This window comes from Anabas testudineus, chromosome 4 (genome assembly GCF_900324465.2).
Source record: "Anabas testudineus chromosome 4, fAnaTes1.2, whole genome shotgun sequence".
Taxonomy (NCBI): domain Eukaryota; kingdom Metazoa; phylum Chordata; class Actinopteri; order Anabantiformes; family Anabantidae; genus Anabas; species Anabas testudineus.
The window spans coordinates 6657463-6678932 of NC_046613.1; the positions used below are offsets into that span (position 1 = coordinate 6657463).

General features: G+C 42.7%; 1 protein-coding gene across 1 annotated transcript in view; it reads right to left on the bottom strand.

Moving 5' to 3' along the window:
* scfd2 (sec1 family domain containing 2) overlaps positions 1-21470 on the bottom strand; it is a 75023-nt gene that overhangs the window by 30075 nt on the left and 23478 nt on the right. The window contains exon 5 of the mRNA XM_026345760.1: positions 9734-10022. Within this exon, the coding sequence (XP_026201545.1) occupies positions 9734-10022 (289 nt within the window). The remainder of the gene's footprint in view (positions 1-9733; positions 10023-21470) is intronic.

Here is a 21470-nt window from a genome sequence, read left to right on the forward strand (position 1 = left end):
AGAAGGACGCAAAACATAGGGCCTTTGACAGTTTGATCCCACAGAGCTAGTGTAGCACAAAGATCTCAAAAAATCTGATGCTGGCTATGACCAATAGTTGTCAAGAACAGAAAGCGGCCTGGTCTAATGATGATGTTTTTTTTTGCCATGTGAATGGCTGGGTGCGTGTGCACAACTTAACTGAGCAAAAGATAACATCAGAGTGCACCATGTGAGTCCTTTCTATACATCCCCACTTCACTTAACTTAAAAGGCCTAAAGGATACACTGGTGACGCCTAGGTGCCAAATACCAGGAGACACCTTCAGGTCTTGAGTCCATGCCTCGATGGGCCACAACACAGTATTAGGTTTTCATATGTTGGCTGACCAATGCATTAAAAAATATTAGAGGGTTAGATAGTTCTTGAGTAAGTACAATTAAATATGTAAGAGTACGTTTGATTGACTACTCCTGCTCACAGCATACTCTGGACCACTTTAATGTAATCATTGACAGATGCTCTTAAATATAAAATATATTAAATGTGTTTATTTTTTACATAAATTTGTGTGAACTGTTTTTGATTTTTGAATAACTATGTGTAAAATATGCTACATGTTGGCGTGTTTAGACAACACTAAGAGAAACAAGAGTGTAATGTAAAGAGAAGGTAGGCATTGCCAAATGGAGGAGTGGGGGAGAGATAAGCTGGTGAGTCCCACAGACACAGAGGAAGGCTCCTATCACAGGAAGCCCCTCTTGCAAATGTCAGATCCTCCTAATCGCCGCACTGCTTCCTCTTTTAGTCCCCCAAGATGGACAGTATCGCATGAGGACTCGCACTGATACCCAGAACCAAATGGGAACATACTTATAACATACTGTATACTTAACCAGCTAGGCAGGCATCCTACACAAACATCACATCCTGCTGGGTTGAGGTCCACATCAAAGTGAATTATAGGGTGGATGAGGCCAGTGCCATGGTGACTGCTGGCAGACACACCACTCATAATTTCTGACCTGGATATGTTGATGCCACCCATGGGTAAGAGAACATCTCGTGTGTGTGAGAGTGTGAGTGTGTGTGTGTGTGTGTATCATATTCCAGAGTACCATAATAACTCTATTAATTCTAATCCTCTGCTGAAGAGATGTACCGCTTACTGAAATGGGTTAGCATAACACAAATAAAACACTACACTCCTAACAACCCCCGCAATACATACCAGCACTCTAGAAACACACAAACATCATAATCCTGTCATTCAAAATACACAACGTGCTGGTCCGCTCCCACACGAGTAACAGAGGGCTGTAACGGAGGGGTCGGGAACCCAGTGTATCACCACCCCAAATACAACAGGCTTGCTAGTTTTAATATCATTTAGATCAAGTTCAAGCGAAAGTGTCAGGCAGCTGCTGATGTGTTTGTGTGTGTGCGCCCAGCTGCTGGACTGGTACTGTATGTGGAGGCCTACCAGTGAGCAGTTTCTCCCACCTGAGAGACAGATGTTTGTGCTGGGTGTGTGTGTGTGTGTGTGAGAGAGAGAGAGATACAGACAGGAGAGGGCTGTCTAATACAGTAGCTCTTCAGCATGAATCAAAACTCTATGAGCACTTCTATATTCCAAAGATTATTTTAAGATTCCATTCAACAATAACCTCAGTGTGTTTAATACACTCTATGATTCATTTCCAAGATCTGAATCAAACATCATGCAACCAATGTAACGTTGTCAGCACTCGATAAATAATAAGCGTTTCATTAAAGGAGAGAGGTTGTGTACAACTGTGCACAATGTTACTAAGGAACTGTGAACACTTCCAGCAGCAATTTGTGAGGAGAAAGTCTTACGATACGAGTCGGGCGTGGAAAAGAGAACAAGGAGAAAATTAAAACCATACATCTATCCCTGGAAATAACACATCCCATACAGTGGATATTATTAGGGTTTGTTATCACTACAGTATGGAGGGGGAAATTAAAGCATGGCCAAAAATAGTGAGTGTTTTCAATGTGAAGAGGGAGCTAGAAGCAACCGATTTACAGGGGCCTCTGACCTTCAGGCAAGAGGGGGCAGTTATGAGGGAGGTGTGTATATATGTGTGTTCTAATGTGTTTTTCTTCTGGGACGCTGAATTTACGCTGGTATTACTGCAGCAATCTTTGCTGTAGACAGTAATTATGACCATGTAAACACTCATGCTATGTGGATGATGGTGATAACTGCAGCGACTGTCCTCTTTGACAAAATGTTTCTCACTATGTGAGAAAACAGCCAGTTCATTCATGCCTCCGTCACTGCACATTTACCTGGACCAAGAGTTGGCTGAGTCGGATGTAGTAGTGCTGAGCTCAGAGACACGAGGCAGACGGCGAGCAGCTGTCAGCATCAAAGAACGGTGAAGTGTGTGTTTGTGTGCATCTGAGCAAGAGACAGTAAGAAGCCGCCTGAGAGGATCAACATGCACCCAGACCTAAGTGAAGATAAGGGGGAAATGATGGAGAGGCAGGCAGAAAATCAGATGGAGATAGAGGTAAAAAATAAAAATAAGTCAGTCATAGAGGTACTTGTGATAATAGCATTTAAATGACAGCTATCTTCTTCCATAACACACTGAGTCTATTCAGCACAGCAGAGAAACCCATCTATCATAGGTGGACAGAATAACTGGAACACTCTATAGTTATGGATAGTTAATGAAACAATTGTAGGCATCAACTGAAATTAGGCAGTTATGGCATCACAAGTGGGATCTGGATAGATGAGATCTGGATCACTGCACACTAAAGTTACAGATCTCCAGAGTTAGTTCCTTAGACAACAACAGTAACAATCCTTGAATCTTCCTGAAAAGTTTTGGCATTTAGATTTTTTTGAAGGTATCACAATCCACCGTTTGAAGACTTTTTTAAGAATGATGTTTCAAACACACTACTCTCTTCAATTAGTATCACGGGCGTCTTCTTTCTTGTACTGTAGTCATTCGACTTATTCAAGTTGTCACTGTGTTGTCTGGTGTCACTGTGTGCACCACACTGAACAGTAAAAGATGAAGATGCTATTGTAGCTTTGCTGTACTGGGCACGGGGTCTATTTAATCTATACAGGTCAGAATGAAATCAGAAGATGACCAAGAAGAGACACATACTGCCCAGTGTCAAAGAGCTCTGCCTCAGGAGCAGCAGGATATTAACCCCAAACACCCAACAGTGAACTATGAAAGCTAATAGAATAAGATGTTTTCATGCTAAAGTACCCCCAAGTACAAGTCTATGTTTCATTCCTGGAGTGGTTTACATCAGTTTACATACTAAGCTTAACTGAATTTTCCCTAACTGAATGATGTTTTAATGCATCAGCCCAAAACCAGGATACATGAGCTACATATACATTCAGATTCTCCCTCCGTGAGCAGTAAATGACCCCATGGATAAACACAGCTTAGGCAATTTTTCTCCACTGAACACTGCAGATGAGGCACGTAGACCATTAAGTCAATAAGACAGACGTAGCGGGAACACTAGGCAGGAGGGATGGAGTCCAAACATTCCCTCTAAAGCCCCCCTCAGATTGTAGGCCCTGTGTCTGGTCAGTGTGGAGGTCAGATGAGTAGGAGGAGCAAGGAGATAATCCTATCTCGGACTGTGTCCATCATACTCCTGAAGACACCACCAGACCCAACAGAAAGTGACCAGACACCCGGCCACATGTAAAGAAAGACTCCTTTCTCCTCATTGCTTGCTATCTCCTTCTATCTATTGGCTGGAGCTGCAGTCCTCCATAGGGACACTTTGATAACACAGACCATTGCTTCCTCTTGATTTACAGTCACCTAAAGACACTCAGGGTGGAGTACGACATGTACTAAACAAAGCAGGGGTATGGTATAGGAGACAAAAGAACTGAAACTTTAGGGGGGAAAGGGGGAGGAGAAAAAAATGTGTATTTCTTAGCTGCTCTGCTAGATGAGTAAGTACAAGGAGAGAGGCTGTAAAAAAAAAAAAAAAGACAAAAAAAATGCAAAAGAATTGAAGGAGGCGGTAGGGGAGTAGGGGGCGTTCCTCCCAGCTTGATTAACACCAGGCCTCCTGACAGGAAATGACCCGGCCAGCTCATAGCACCAGGAGAGCTTCCATCTGGTGCTGAGGCCGTGGAGGAATTCTCTTGCCAGGAGAACTCAGAAAATAGCAGGAGAACCTCAAACCGAACGCACACGTTTGCACTTCAAGGACTACTTAGATCGGTCCCACCAAAACCATCGTTCTGTTCCTGTTGTTGTTTGAGGGGCTTGTATTCTGAAAACAGCAACAGCAACAGCCTTTAAAACTAGTCATTGAAGATCAACAGGGCATCTAGTGTTTTACTGACAGTCGACACCACCAAGAGTACAGCTGGACATCCAGCGAGGAGTATGAGGTGAAAGTAGGTTAGAGAGTTCTTTGGATTCCAAAAAAAGGGCGAGAAGTTGCACGGAGGGAGGTGGGAGGGGGTGAGCAGAGAGCGAGGGGACAGTTTGGGGAGGAAAGCGGGTACATTAGGACAGGTCATCTTTCACTGCTGTCTGGAATCCTAAATGTAAACAAGTTCTTCCGCACCAACAGATAAAACACAGATATACTGTAAAAACCAAGAGGATCTGGTAAAGAACAGACTCATACACTATCTACTACACCTATTACACAATTATTTATGAATATTATTAAGCCAAGGTATTTGTTTCTATGGCCATCTGTGTCTGAAACACAAGAGTACTGCACAAAACACGAGCGCCTTCTTTAAATTCTTGGTTTCTGGGTCTAAGTGTGGCGCAGACTGTAAAGTAGAAAGTTATGAATAGAGACAGAGAGGGATATCTTCCCTGAGGAGTGTCCCAGGCAGAAGACAAGAGAGGCGAGCGGGCAGAGTACATGGGCTGGACTCCTTTACTGACCCTCCATCAAGGGTCACGGGCTGACCCCAGTCTGCACTGATGCGTGTGCAGGGGCCAGGGGCCACTGTTTCAGAGAGAGTCCCTCTGGAGCTAGCTCGCGTATGTGCGTCTGGTATGGATTCCTGCCTTCGCTTTGTTGTTGCGATTGTGTGTGTGTGTGTGTGTGTGAATGTATTTGCAAGTCTGTGCGGGATCGTGATAGTGTCCTCTTTCATTCTACAAGCCCAACTCCCAGCAGAGATATAAGTGCTTACGAGCCTTTTATGATGTGCATTTCCTGTAATAAATAAGATGCAGAGGAATTCTCTGCTGAGCGCTAACACACTCCATAAAACAAACAGGGGTGTTAACTACACTCGGGGCCGACTCTGTGAAATTCATCCGACAAACCGTGGACACTACTGACTGCAATACTGACTGACTGACAACACTACAGATTCTGTTTCTGCATACAGTCCAGTACTTCGCAGTACTACTGACGGTAAACTATTTGACACTCATAAAAAAATACATCAAAGCTACACAAGCAAACATTAGAAGTTGCTTTCATTTCCAGTTTTTTCCCCACTTTTTTACTGCCAAGTCAAAACGAATCCACTGAACTGAAATTGTAAAGGTTTTACGGCTCCAAGAGGCTTTTTGTGCTGCGTTTCGGTTCTTCAGTTTCATTTTGAGTTTACAATGTTCTCTGGCCGAAAGAGACCGAACTAAACACATTTTAGAGACTTGTACCTGATCAATTGTAACACGTCCCCATGTTTTTTTGTTGTCATGGAGGGCGACGATCTTACCACTACATTATCCAGCCACTCCAGCTGTTTATGCACATTCTCCTCCACTCAGATAAATACTTGCAAGATTATAACATGCAGAGCAAATTCTCAAGGCAGCACAATTGCATATTAGGTTAATGGGAAGACTGATTAGATATTAAAGTTAAAAAGAAGTGGAGCAGAAAAAGGTGAAAGTTACTGGACTAATTTTCCCACACAGTCTGCCTCTTCCACGGTCAAAGAGAAGTTTCCAAATGCATTTGCCAGTTCAACTCTCCTGCCAGGCAGCTATTCTAATTTAACTGTAGCCATTTGTTACCTTGCCTGTATGCTTCCTTATCAACTGCTGCTAAAACTTTCATGCTTTAGTTTGGATCCAAAATCAGCACAGAAAGCAGAACACAAAAGGAAAGCATGGAGGCTCAACCACCAAGTTTGACTTGGGAGCTTACTCGATGGGGTGCAAGACTGGGGGTCTGTTCGTGACTCTGTGTGTGGCCGTGCCTGTTAACCAGGCCTGTCTGGCCCTAGCAGGGAGGAGCTGATGAGCTTCTGTTAATTAAAAGACTGAACTCCGTGTCGTCAGCTTATCTGATGAAGTGAACTAGAGAGAACAACGCCACTGGCTGCTTTGCTCACCCTGGGGTCTTCGGTTTTCGCCTCCTATATATTTGTATGGGTGTATGTGTCCATGTGTGTTTGTGTAACAGAGGAGGAAGTAAAGAAAGACCACCAATTAAAAATAATTGGTACTAATTTCATAAAGACTGTGCAACAGGGGAAATATATTTAATCAGGCGCGATCATTAGAGTAATTTATGCTCCACTTCCCCTTACAACCAGCTAGATGCTTTAGGGTGTCCAAGAGAGAGAGAGGACAGAGATGGAGGTAGAAGAGAGAGAGAGAGAGAGAGAGAGAGAGAGAGAGAGAGAGAGAGAGAGAGAGAGAGAGAGAGAGAGAGAGAGAGAGAGAGAGAGAAATGGAAAAGGAAATTAAAAAAACAAAGAAAAGAAACATTTGAGAAGTAAGCAGATGGAGAGTTGGTGGCCAGAGTTATGTGTGATCCCTTTCACGTACCTCAACTGGCCCATGTTGCTGTGCCAACCCAAACAGCAGCGTTGGGGAGGTCCATCTCTCCCACTGCTCCCCTCTGCCTTGCCCTGTGCACACCCCACTGACAGGATGAATAACAAATCTAAAGCTGGTCACCACAAATATAAATGTTTCTGAGTCAGAAGGAAAGAGAGAAGAACATTACACGAAACCATCACAGTTAAAAAGCCCAAAAGCAACCCTCTTGTCTTCTTCTGTCACTCCTGCCGGTAAATCACTATCATCACCATCTGGGGATTGGGGATTTCACATTCTCACTACTGGAGTTTAACACCCACGCACTGACATGAGCAAAGACAAACCATGATCCATCACCCTGGGCTAGCTGGACATCCTCAGCTGAAGGGTTGGCCTGTTTTCTACAGTCTACATTACCCAATGCTGAGAGAGTAGATGAAAAAAAAAGAAGCAAGTGAGTGGAGTTTTGATATTGCACCAAAGAAAACCAAAATCCACCAGGACTGAAAAGAAAACAAATTCATAAAGTAGTCTGAGGAACACTCATTTCTGCTCTCTTACGAGGATCAGTGTAGTTTTTGCCACATCTGAACAAGGGATTAACAGTAACTGCCCTGCTATTTACAACCTGCACACATCACACACACCACCCGTGTACACCACAGACTGCCTGGCAGCAGCCAATCAGCTGAGTTTTCGGAGCATAGTTTTCGGGAGAGCACTGGGTTCCTTATCCAATCCTATCATTTGTTCTCCCACCGCTGCATTGCCCACGACCAATCCGGCTCTTTCCACATGTGGTGTTGGCTGTGGAGCGTTTGGTTTAAGAGCTCACTTCCTAGTCTGCAATAAGAAGAACCTTATTTTTTGGATAAATACCGTTCAGGCCTTTAATCAAAGCCATACACTGAGACAACAATACACACATATACAGTATAGTAATGGTCACTTCACAGAAACATACACACACACAGTGGTGATAAAGTTGAACTGGATTGTAAACAAACGCAAACATATAGACATAACACACTTTTTTTTCTGCCTGGAAAACCAAACACTCTGGTTTACACAGTTTTAGCAGCTCTGCACATCTCTCAGATGTAAAGAAGCAGTTCAGTGTGTCATTTAAAGGCGTTTTCTTATTGTAGAGAAATTACCATTATTATACGACCAAGTTCAGCACTAAGCTGATGATAGTAAGAAGCACCGTCTGTGAAGCCAAAGTTTAATATATTCTGTTGCTTTATGCCACTTGAATAAAAACATATTTCTTTATTATCTACAATGGACGCTGTAGTTTATTAGTGTACCAAGTCTGTAACAGTCAACATTCTACTTTACAAAATAGTCTGAGAAACACAATTTCCTGAAGATGATCTTTAATTAAGCTCCCTGACGGAGGTTGTTAGCGGGTTGGGGTACGTTACGTTAGGAGGCTAATATCCTGCTTACTGTACTAAACTCACTAGTGTTCCTCACTCACTCGTCCTTTTCTTCTTTGTTTCTGGAAGCCTTGCATGTGTGTTTTATTTTTGTGTTTCTGCACCCTGTTTGTGGATGCAATGTGCGTCTGCAGTGTGCTCTGGTTGCTCATTGCAGCCAAAGGGAACAAAACAGAAGAATTTGTAAAAACATTGTTCTCATGGCGCCCAGGTTTCATTCCACGTCTGGTTTGTATTTGAGTCCTTTAATTGGAGAGAATGTCACAATCAATGTTTTGCTCTGAATGCTGAGAAAGACGACCTCCTGCCTCACGTTACTCCAGCCAAGCACTTCAACGGCTGCCATAAAAACCCTCACACAAACACTCACGTGCGCGCACACACTCTCAGATGTAAAAGAGAGGTGCACTGAATTACTCTGAATGGGCATGTGTACTTGTGCGCGCACACACACACACACACACACACACACACACACACACACACTGTTTTTTTTCCTGTTTAAAACACACCTGGCACACCATGACAGGGTAATTTCCAATGAAGTGTTTATAACAGAGAGTCAGGTTTTTAACATGAGCCACATCTTTTAGACTGTGTCTGCCAGGAGGCCCCTCGATTCCTGGCTGCACTTAGCCAAGCAGAACAGGAAGAGAGAGAGAGTATGAGAAAGAAAAAGATGGAGAGAGGGAGTGTAAAAAAGAGCAGGATGGATCAACAATCTTTATTAGCGCTTTAGTCGGATTTACCAACCCTATATATATATATATATATATATATAATATGAGCTTATGTGCAATATGCGATGAAAACCCTAACAGCAGTGTATTATGTCAGGGTGTGTGCTAAGGTACTGAGTGGGCCATAACTAAAAGTAGCTCTAATTATGAACTATGTGGCAGGGGAGTAGGCCGTGTGTGTACGGGCTCAAGGTTAAAGACGATATTACTCTGGGAGGTACAGCTGGCTGTGGTGGTGGAGGTAGATGGTTAATTCATCTTAAGAGCTGGCCTTGAGCTGCTCTACCACACAGTTACCAACTCAGCTAAACCAGCAAAGACTTACACAGAAACCAAAAAAACAGCGAGCACATACGCACACACACACACGCGTTGCTGCCAATTCACCACAAATAAAAGGCTTTCTTGTGTGTCTGTGCATTTAGGTAAAGCTCACTGTCATGGCAGAGGCTCCGTAGAGATTACAGTGAAGGATCATTTCTCTCTCACACTTGCTCAAGTACAAACATTCCCACACCTGACTTTTTGTGTTGCTGCTTGCCAAACTGACCACAAAATGTGTGCGTGCAAAAAAAGTGTGGTACAGGGAGTCAGCGAGAATGATGGGTTGTTAAGAGTTTGCTAAAAAATCCCCCCCAATTAACAGCACAGAAGGTAGAAAGTGGAAATAAACAATCAGCTGTTCCCATTTTCTTACTCTAATGCTTTCCTTTTAGACCATCAGCGAATCTGGCAAACTGAGCATGCTCCTGGAAGTAATCATGAAGCTGCGAGTGTTTCTCTCACCGGTGAGTTTCTGGAGCAAGGGGCTGAGTTCCTTCTCTCGGGTGATGACCAGGGTGAGCGCTCCTATCAGCTCCCTCTCCAGTTTCTTTAGTTCCTTCTCCTCGGTGTCCTGGTCTGCTGGCTGGGCCTCGTCGGCCAGAGAGTACAGGTAGATCAGCAAGAGGATCAGCTCATCGGGCCCGCACTCATCCTCTCTTTTCCTCGACCCCGAGCTGTCCTCACCTTCACGGGCATTCATCAATGGGAGCAAATGCCTCAGCACTGCAGGAAAACTGGAGTCTCCAAGAGCCTGTGACACACAGACAAAATGTGCATTAAAAACAGGTTGTTAGTCAAAAGACAACAACGCGTACTTAACTTTTAATTTTTCACTCATTACTTAATGACTTCTGTAATTATTAAAAGATTAGTTACAACATTTCAGAAAATAAATGTCTCAGCTTTTCTGCCAGGAGTTATTTTAGTTTCATATCTTGTACATACATTATGAAGCCCTCAGTTAGCTTAGCTGAGCACAAAGAAAGAAAACATTTTATAACTTTCCTCTATTGTGCTTTTAAGGGCATTAACAGTTAGACTCAAAGTCAGAAAAGTGGTGCAAGCTCAAAACCCAGTGCAAAACCACAACATGTCATTTTTCCTTTTTGTTATTGTACAGATTAAACAAATTATATAACTTGCAAATTCTGTTCCCAGTGGACAGAGCCAGACTACCTGGTTCCCATCTATTGTTAGTCTCTCTAGGCTGCGATTTCATACTTACCAATGTTGTGGTAAGAAAACACAAAAAATACAACAAGCTATTTTCCAAAAGGAAACTCTCAGCAGACCTATAAGACAAGGGTCATAAGACCAAGGTGGGAAGCCACGCGAGCGCTCCTGCTAGTAAGCAAATCCATTAGTACGTTTACTGCTGGCTGCACAGGCTGTTCCAGTTTTATCCAGAGATTACATTGGTTTTATGTTATTTCGAACATCTTCCTCTTAATGGACGACTGTGCACAAAAAGGGACGATAGAAGGAGTTTATGGCATTTGATTTAAAGAGTAGTTACACTCTCTCATACGACCCAGCCATTAGTAGTAATTAGTCTATTTTCTTATTTGTTGACAACCTTGTTTTTGTAGTAAAAATACTTTGTTTAAATTACAAGAACGGTGTGAGTGAGCTCATCCTTCCATTTGCTAATTTTACAACTCTGAGAGTGGCTGAGGCCACGCTTCATTTTGTTTCATTCCTCTGCTGTATTTTGCATGGCTCCTGAAGTATTTTCTCTCTCACTTTCTATCGTCCACACACAAACACACACACATACAGACACCCTGACAAAGCCAAAATTTGAGGCAATGTTTAGGTGCAGTGACCTGTTTTAGTGAGCTAGTCTGAGCGGGTCTGAATAGGCCTTTGCAATGGCTGCGTTCTGCTCCAACATGCTGTAGATCACAGGACCGTTTACAGAACACTGGCCACTCTCACAACAAGGGTGAGCTCATAGACCTATAAAGCAAGGGTGTGGAGCTAATCTGTCCGATGTGCAGCATGAAAATCGAAGGGAAAAATAGGGTAGATTAGGTAAAAGAAAGGCAATGGGGTCACAAAGGGAGGGAGAAACAGAAACAGTGTGGAAGAAATGGGAGTCGAAAGAGATATAAATATTAAAAGAGGAAATGAAAGAAATCCCAGAAAAACTGTCGCCTAAGCCAAAGACGCACTACAATCGGACCCAAAGATGGTGAGCCAAAGCCATACCTCTGTGGAATCTGTTACAATGCAACAACGCAAGAGCAACTTCAGCGGCACTGTTGATGTTAGTGATTTCTTGGATCCTAAATGTAAAATCCAATTCAAGTTCACCGTGGCAGCTATTGTTGCTGCATGAATAGACACTGCTGAAGGTGTCACGGCCTCCTGACTGGTGGGGTATCACAGGAACACACTCTCCTACTATATCTGCTCACTCCAACAAGGCCTCTTCCCTGTCTGCCGCAGCCAACCGCTCGCCCCCGGGGCCGTTCACAAACGATCCCACCACACATTTTTCTTCTTAAAATTGTGAAATCAAATACCTCTCCAAGTTGCACTCTAACTGCCAAACATTGTTTGGAATCCTTCCCTTGCTCATTTTCTGATGGACAGCCACGAGGAGAGAAAGACAAAGAACATTAGGGCTTTCTTGTTGAAATGCAAACGACTGCACATTTTCTCTTTTGACTCTCATTTTGGAACTGTTGATCTACATGTCTGTCTGTGCACGTCCAGGACGACATTCATATGATCCTCCAGGCTCTCAAGGAAGCGTGCCATTGTCAGGAAATGACATTTTCATTTTTGACCAGCGCTAGCATCACAAGCACCTGTTGCCATGCAACTTTGGCAACAGAAGCTCCTAAGTATGGGTCAGTAGAGAGGAGGGGGACCAAGAGTATACTTTTCATGACTCTTCAGGATGTCAACAGTCCTGACATCCAGATTTGGAACCACAGATCTAGACAAAACTACAGTAGTTACCGTTTGGCCACTCCTGATAGCTCAGAGCTGCAAGCTAATAAGTTTGTTACTGCACATGTGAGTGTACATTTGTAAAATCCAATGTGAAATTGCAGTTAATGGTAAATAATGGAATTGCACTAATCTTTTTTCACATCTCTCATTCTGCCCACTAGATGCTTTATTTGTCTCTTTTGATTTGTGGTGCCTTTGTCCATGTGTAAACTGTGCACTGTGCAGTTTGTGTCAGTGGAAGCTGTGTACTATAACTAAATGTGCTATAAATGGGTCCTTTCATGGGGTCTGTTAAAGCTGCTGTCAACTGCACGCCACGAAAATAGAGGTTGTTTGAAAGAGAACTGAGACTGAGCTGAGTGAAGCTGAGTGGGAATACTGACTTAAGCTCTTTCCGGTACTGACATTAAACTGAACAATTCTTGACTCATGGCACTGGCACAGAGACTCACTGGAAAGGTGGTGTACTGTACACCTCTGGGAACAGAATAGAGCAGAGTACTGCATGCTTTCCATGATGCTTTGGATAAAACAAGTATTGCACTGTGTACTGTGTATTGTATTTGACCACTGTCAAAGTGGCTTACTTTGCAAACTAAGCATTTACTGCAGTGTCATCTGGACCACCTAGTGTCCAAAATTAAAATACAATAAGTGCATCAATAATAAAGCAGAGGGACCAAGGGATACCAAGGGTATCAATGATCTGAGTAAGTTTTTCATGAAAGCATTCATTTAACATAAAAAAAAAACGTTCTAGCAATTTCCCCCCTATAAAAACTCAATGAAATAAAAACTGCTAAATTCACATGGCACATAAGTTAACATTATTATTAGACACTGTTCCTAAAAGCACTGGTCCTGCTGCCATGATTTAATGTGGCCATTACACACAATGATTAAATAACAGTGGCATTACTCTGTCCAAACAAATGCTAATTTTAGAGCCTGCAATTACTCAAATGACTTTAAATTGCTAGAGAGTTTCTTATCATGACATAATATTTCCCAAAGAAAAGCTGACTTTGGATCAAATTTAGAACACAACGCGTCTTTGTCCTCTGAATACACTCGGCAGATTGGCTGGTGCTAAATTTGCCACTGGATTATTGGTAAAAGACTAAAAGCATCAAGCTACCTTTTTGCTCAGGCCTTTGTCACCAATCATAAGCGCTCTGCGTAGCACTATGTTCTGGTTTGAATCTACATGTCAGTGATTGACAGATTACTCTTTGGCAATCCTAACCATCCTGGGGTCCATAAAGGCTCAATCTTGCCCAATCACAGAGCCGGGCCAAACTCCGCCCCTGCCCAGCACAGCCTGAACAGGAAACCAGCTCCAGATGCAACCCCTGGAGGAAGGTGAGTGTTTCAGATGCAGCGCAGCGCACTAACCAGAACCAGTCCTCGCTTGCTTCGTTCCATGCCTACACAATGAAGCTTTTTCTGGGCCTGAGGGCAGGGGGAGGGGCAGGTATGGAAGGTGGAAGGTGGGGGGCCTTGTTGGCTATAGGTCAGTTGTTCTAGTGAAGCCAAGCCACTCTCAGTTGGAGTCACCTTACATAGATGTCAGCCACTTCATCATTACTATAGCAACCAGAAAAAACGAATTTGAATTTTTTTAGAAGCTCACACATGTGCTTCATTTTACAAATATGTAATCACATCAAATTTGCATTCGCAAATAACACGCAAAGCTGGAAGGGATACAAGCAAACCTCTAGAAACAAAACACATACTGTAAATCTTAAAAGTCAGAAGACAGCAACTAAACTTTGACTCTAAATTATGTAGAGCAAGCTTATTACTGATTCGTAGTAGAACTGCTGGAAAACAAACAAGAATGTTTTTAACCTCAGAGAAGCTGGCAGGATTTTGAACATGTAAACAACAACAAAACTTGGAGCAAATTCACAAAAGCTTCGACAGGCATTCTGGAAATGAGTGTGCTTCGTCTAAGCCTGCCAGCTCGCTCGCGCATGTACAGTATCTCAGCAGGGACACATGCTCTTTGTAACCTGTGGTGCTGACAATGATGAATCCTAGGAAGGCTTCACCGGAAGATTTCTGTTTATTAAAAGACGGAAATTTGCTTTAAGTTGAGTGGGAAAGACGGAATAAAGTTTATCTCTGGCTCTCTTTTTATTGCCATTTTTCTGTCCTGTGTGAAAGGTGTCTGTAACAAGCAGAGCGGAAATGTGACTCTAAACACGAAGAAGAACAAGTGTGCACAGACGATGACGCACGTACTGAAAAACCAATCAGAAAGGTTCAATGAATCCTTTAACTTTATGCAAAAGTAGCCTGAAATTGAATTCCTTACATCTTTACATCTTCTTAATCTCACATTCACTTCCTCATTTTCAATAAAGGGTTCACATTTTGTGAAAGGGAGAAGGTGGTGTCACCAGGGCTGACATTACAACAAATCTATTAATACCCAGAAAGTTATGGAGGATAATGGATGTGCTCTACAGCCTGACCACTACTGTGTGGCTTATCCACCGTCAGAGTCCGTCACTTTTACTGAAGCTGGGCCCTGGTCTGGCTCCATCAGCCTGATTTTGGAGCTTTGTTTGTGGGACCAGCGAGACATAAATCTTTTGTTTTAAATGAGAAATGAGGCCTGAACTTATTCCTCACAGACTGTGATGTGGGCCTGTTTTGTTTCTGTCCAGCTGAGCAGCCTGGTGGCAGATCTGGACTGTTGGGTGAGTTGTATGAACTCCTGAGGGACAGCTCAATGGAGGAAGGATGGACGGGCAGCTGCCTCCACTGTATGTCAGTACATTTAAATGTTTACAATAGCTTTTACACCAGTCATCTCCCTTCACATTTTTTCCACTTTAAGCCACCGTCTCCACTGTCTTTTATCTGCATTTTCTCTCTTCTACTGTGTGTGTCAGGGGTTGGCTTGGCGCAGAGCTTGAGAGCTATAATTTAGAGGAGACGTGGGACCCAATCACAGACACAAACACACAGTCCCCGCACTCCGCCCTGTCACCGCCAGTCAGCCACATGCTGGTCACTGCGGCTGGACTCAGTCTGCCCGGCACGCGACACCCTGCCTGCTTATCACACTCAGACTAGGAGCTGCTTTGGTTTTCTACCAGTAGCAAAAACGAGCGAGATAGAGATCGTATGAGCTCTTAATGTGAAACTCCAAGTGTTTGGAAACATAAGGGAATTAATGAACCTTTATTTTTGCCACATAGGCTGTAACAGATTATGGCGTAATTCACCAGATGAGAGCTGCTCTGCAGCCACAAACCCCAGGGCCATGTAAAACCTCCCGCACTTTTCTCACACTGTGAGAAACGGAATCATGCACATTCACGAGCAGACACACACACATACACACACACACAGAGAAACACACATCCCTCTAATACTGCCAAAGACAGTACATTACATCCACTACTAATTGACTCAGGAGGCTCCAGCAGGGAAAAAACATCCTGAGGTAAACAGACGGTTTCTAGACCAGGCAGAATGCAGCAATCACAATTTATCCGATGGGACTCAAAGCAAAACAACTGGCTTTGACATTGTGCAGTTGCTCAGTCTCATTTTTCACTGCAGCATGTTAGGAACAATCATGATAAAACCTATCCCTTTGTTTTCTTGTATCTTTTTTTAGATTAAAGCAACCCATCTGATTTTAGTCTAGTTTCTTACTAACACATGGATGAGGACACGGTACAGCGGAGTGGGGTGAACACGTTTAACCAGCACAACAGGGCTACAATAAAATACATGTTTGGCTGGAGTGGCTATAGCGGCAACTTAATGTGGGTCTGACCTGTATGTAAACACATTTTAGAGTTTGCATAAGAGGCGGATAGAGTTTTTTGCATTGAACTGATCTTTTATTCTGGTTTATGGCTCGTGGGACTTTTAAACATTTGGGGGCACTGTTGCACCATGCTGTGCTGAGGAACGCTTTATCTCAGTCTGCACTGATTGAACTGAGTCTGTCTGCCTGTTTCTCTCCAAAACTCCAGCCCTCCATCCTGGAGTCGGCTTCAACAGACAGGAAACGGGTTGCAGTTGAAGTGTTGGATATTTTTAAACTTTTAGCTGTATGTTAGGTGGATCATGGATGTGCAATTCTGCACTGTTGACCTCAGCTCCATCCATGCTGTCATTTCTCATCTGGCATCATCATGGACTGTCGCTGTGGATGCAGAGCTTTGTCATGGTTCTATTCCAACTTCTGCAGTGAAGTCTGAATAAAACATGGAATTCATCATGAGTAAACAAAGCTGTGTCACTGACTAGTGTCCTCTGATGTGAGTCATTACTCTGGGGTACAGTCAGTATGCACTTTGTCTCTCAAAGAAGCAGGGTTATGTGTGTGTTGATGACACACTAATATTCTTATGCCACATGGGACGAGACTTCTTTTCAACCCCACATTCACTCTGAGGTCACGCACCTAACACTGCATTTATGGAAGAAAATAAATAAAAAAGGTAACGTGCACATCTGTTTTAAGGCCAATGGGTGCTGAGACCAAGGAGGCTGATCAAACGAGGACTGTGTATCATGTCCATTTTTTTAAGTAAATACAGTCCACATCATAATCTGGATTGTCCTGCCAACCTGTGCATATCTCGATGATAGACACTGACAAACGCCCACACACGGCTGCTCTTCCCCAAACATTTATGCAACACTCATTACAGACACAGGAAATGGGAAAACAACTAATCTCCAGCTATCTCGCTGCACTCACACCTGGGAGGATGTAGAAATGAATTATGCTCGAAATAAGAAAGCACTGGGACATTTTAACTAAAGAAAAAAAAAATCCTGAAAGACAAATAATGGAAAAAAATGGGAAGGGGGAGGAATGTATTAAGACCTCCACTAACAGATCTTATCGGTGGTGTGACTGTGTTGGGTCACATGATGCTCCCAGATGACCACACTCACACCGCCTCTCTATTTACCAGTCAATTATGAGCAACATGATTAGTTACTGTCTATGCCGGGAGGCTAACATGAGACATAGCTACGCCAATAAAACGGATTAAATAAAGAGCTGTTGCCCTCATACACACATAAATGCACTCACACAATCATGAAATAAACACATTATTCGACAAAGACCGCGTAATAAACAGTTACAGGCATATTCTTCCAGCCATTTTTTTTACTGGAAACCCAGGGTTCACACATAAAGGAGACAGAAAACAGAGTTAGGAAATAAAAGCCACAGAGAGGGGTAGGGGTTGTTAGGGAGAGGGGATTTTCAAAATAAAGGTTCGGCAAAGATATCAAGTACAGTTGTGCAGTTAATGCCATTTTTTGACACAGTGACTTGTCCCTCAGTGTATCGGAGCAGTGGGCTGTGAAAAGAACGCTTTTTCTGTGAGTAACCTAAGACCAGGGTGGCACCCTGCACACACAGCAGTCCTCTGTCACACACACACATACTAGTGTGCCACTGCTAACATGGGTTGCGTGGATGCACACTCGTCTCCTTTAAAACACTACAGACTGGAGTCACACACACTCATACAGGCAACAGTAGATGTATGTGTTACGCTGGTGTTTACTGAAGTGTCACGGAGGGGGCTGCATGCAACACGCAGGCTCGAATAAAAGAGCACAGACGTGTAGCAATCCTTCTGCAGACAACATGTCTGCACACTAACACCCGTCACCCTGCGTGAGCTTCATCTGTTCTAACACTTTGAATATCAGAGAGATTTACCAGGATCTCTTTTTGGCAGTCCTTTCACTCACATTTTGTGAAAGGGGCACAGACCAACAGATGTAAACAAAGACATGGCAGAGGGAGAGATAGGGGTCAGAATGGAGACAGACGGGGTGTTGATTGCACGGCTGAATGCTTTTTATACCTGTGTGAGCACGTGTGTGTGTGTGTGTGTGTGTCTGTGAAAAGAAAACACAGGCCTTCTCTACTGACACTGGTTTGGCATACAGGCTAAAATAGAACAATACAAACAACATCACCAAGGGTCTCTACTGCATAAACATTCCCAGAGCCTTAAGCCCACAGCTCAACTAAAAACACTACCAGGAGGGGCAACGAAACAAGCCCCAAGCTAACACCCTTTTTTTTAAATCATGGATAGAATACATAATTCTCTCCATTATTGTCTCCCTTTTCCAAGATTTCTCAACCCATCGTCCAGTGCATCCCCTCTCTCTTCCTCTCATCACTCTGGCCAAATCAAACAGACTCTTAAACTCTTCCGATATGATAAAAAAAGAAAAAGTCCTCCAAGACTATGATAACTTTGTGAAATCAGAATTTATATCTTTGACAAAAATCTAACAACACAAATCAAAGTAAATAACAGCTCCACTGCGGTTTTGGGAGAAAGTTTTGTGTGATTGGTGGCTGAGATATAGACGGAGAAAGAGTGGAGGCATGGGTGGATTGCTACACCAAAGTCAGACTAAAGTAAACTCCATTTCTGAAACGTTTTTCATCCCACTTCACTTATCAACATATCTCTCTGTGGTCTAATGGATCATACGTACTTCCCAGAATTCCTAAATGACAAACTGTGTCCCTCTCACACATGAAGCAACCTCCTCTGCAACAGAGGGCAACTGCCTCGGGACGTTTTTTTGGACTTTGCATGGATAATTTCACTGTGAGAACATATAATGTGCAGAGCTGAGGAGCAGTTTCTGGGTGTTACATTTTCAGTCAGCAGGGGGTTTCTAACTACTGGCAGCTGTGATTACACAATAGAGGGCAACAGTTGGAGGATGTTTTTTATCCATAACCCAGTCAACTTTGGGGGTCACAACCCAGGTGGGTCTTGTATTATAAAGAAGAGGATGACAGTGTGCCACAGATTATACACCAATGTGTGACTGGCCTCTGTTATAAGTAATGGTTTATGTCTGGCAGTAAATCCTTTGACACCCCCCACCTGTGTCTTCATACACCGTGAAAATGTCTCTCTTCCCCATCGTCTCCCATCATGTCTGTCCTTTTCTGAACAGATGGTAAACACATCACTAATGCCTTGTCTGTCTGTTTGTCTATGCTGTGATGCAGCGCAGAGCCTCGGTGCTACACGGCGACTAAACATCTCACACTGGCAGAGAGGTCCAGCTTTTCCAAACCATCCCCACAAAACCGTGAGAATTATACTGTCACTGCACTTGATGGTCTAAGTGCTACAATGTCCAAAGTGGACCACTTAGCTAATATTATTCATTTATTAATATAATTTTAAATGTCATTTTCCCACGACTGCTGTATAAAGTAGTTGTGGGTCTCATGCTAATAGCCATAGCCAGAAGTAACTAGATATATTTGTGCAATTACTTGTTTTGACATGCTTTTTCTAAATTAAGTAGCATTTCAAGAGACTTCCATTATATTTTAAAGGCAATTATTGCCTAAAATCTCAATTCACATATTAAGATTATACATTACATAACAGAACTTTTAAAATTAACTCTTATGGAAGGTCATACACAACAAAAGACAGACTGACTGATATTAAACAATCATCTTACACTTAAGTTTAATAAAGTTTAAATATTAATGCATGAGTAATGATAATCTAATAATACATTGCAATATACTTAACCTTGGTACTCTTCTTTTGGTACTTCAAAGAGTGACTCCTATAGTTATTACATCTCAGCAGCTGTCTGACATGCACTGTCTGGCTGTCCTTAAAACAATGTCCCTGAGGAGATGAATAAAGTAAGTCACTGTTACATTTTTTTTTCATGTTTTAGTGTTGTATTTTCTGACAGAGAGGGATGTTATTGGATTGGATTTCAAATAATACCAACTGTATTAGTAACATTTTTATGTCAAATTATTTAAGGATTTATTGGCTTAGAGAAAATGTATTTAAATAAATCATCTACCATCTACCATATATGTAAGTTTTGAAATTTGTCCTTTGTTCAACAACAAACTGAAACTGAAATGAAACACAAGACTTGTGCACAGTTAAGACTTCATCTCATTCAAGGGGTTTCACAAAAGTGTGACATTAACCATTCAGGAATTACAGCCATTTTCATAAAGGATGGGATGGGTCCTAAAGGATGGGAAAAATGACTGACATGAAATTGCATGGCCAGGTGTGGCCCTCGATTCGCGATCATGACATGCTGCAAAAGCTACCTAAAGAGTTTTTCAAGGTAAAGAAATGGGATTACAAACCCGACTGTTCATGACATAATAAGTCAAACTTCTATGACACAGAAGGTGTTTACAATAGTTTCTGAACCTTCATTGAAATTAATGGGAGTAGACAAAATATTGCAAACAACTTTCACTATAATGCAATCCAGTGCACCACGCAGTACTGCCTCCAAAATGACCACAGAGCTGAGTCAGCACCTCTTTGACACAGTCTCAGCACAAACTGAATATGATGAGCTTTATAAATGTAAGATTTATTGCAGGGCTCGTACAGCACATTAGATTTAGTTTTTGGTAAATAGGGGAAATAGTGCAATCTGTTGAGTACACATTTGTTAGCATCAGATATGTACAAAATGATTTTATTTTGGAACATATGATGTATTAATGTTTCCAGCAAAAGTTTTGTCTTTCCAAAGAAACACTAGAGAATGAGCAGAGTCAGCCACCTGCAGACTGCAGTAAAGCAAACTTGCAAAAATAAAAATTTGATTCTGCAGTTTAACCTTTGTAATGTTATGTTTTCTACAGGATGTGGAAGAGTTGTTGGTGCAGTGTGAATGAGGACATCTGAACTTCTGATCCTCACAGCCACATGTGCAGTAGTATGTTTAGTGTCTCATTTGAGTCAGTGCTTCATTTTCTCTTCCATCATCTTCTAATCGCCACGCAATTTCAGCACAAACATGACCACCCAAACTGAGCACGCACGCACCAAACCATGCATATGATTTATTATGGCTCTTAAACAAACAATGCACAGAGCGTAAAAGGCCATAAACACTGTCACCGTCAAAAGCGTCCACCATGCCAGGAGTGAGATGATCTGATGTTAAGACACACAGTGTTCAGAGTACTGAGACATCACAACTCCAAACATGAAACAGAGCGCAGAGCATCTTAAATGACTTAGAACAAAAGGTGGTGGGTGGAGAAGATGGAGAGTTAAAGAACAGGCGATTTAGGAGGGGGATGAGGGGGCACATGGCGGGCGTATGAGCTCCTCCCCCACAAAGCCCCCCCCCCCTCTCCACCCCTTCTCTCCACTCATAATTAGTTGCTCAGCGTCGTTTT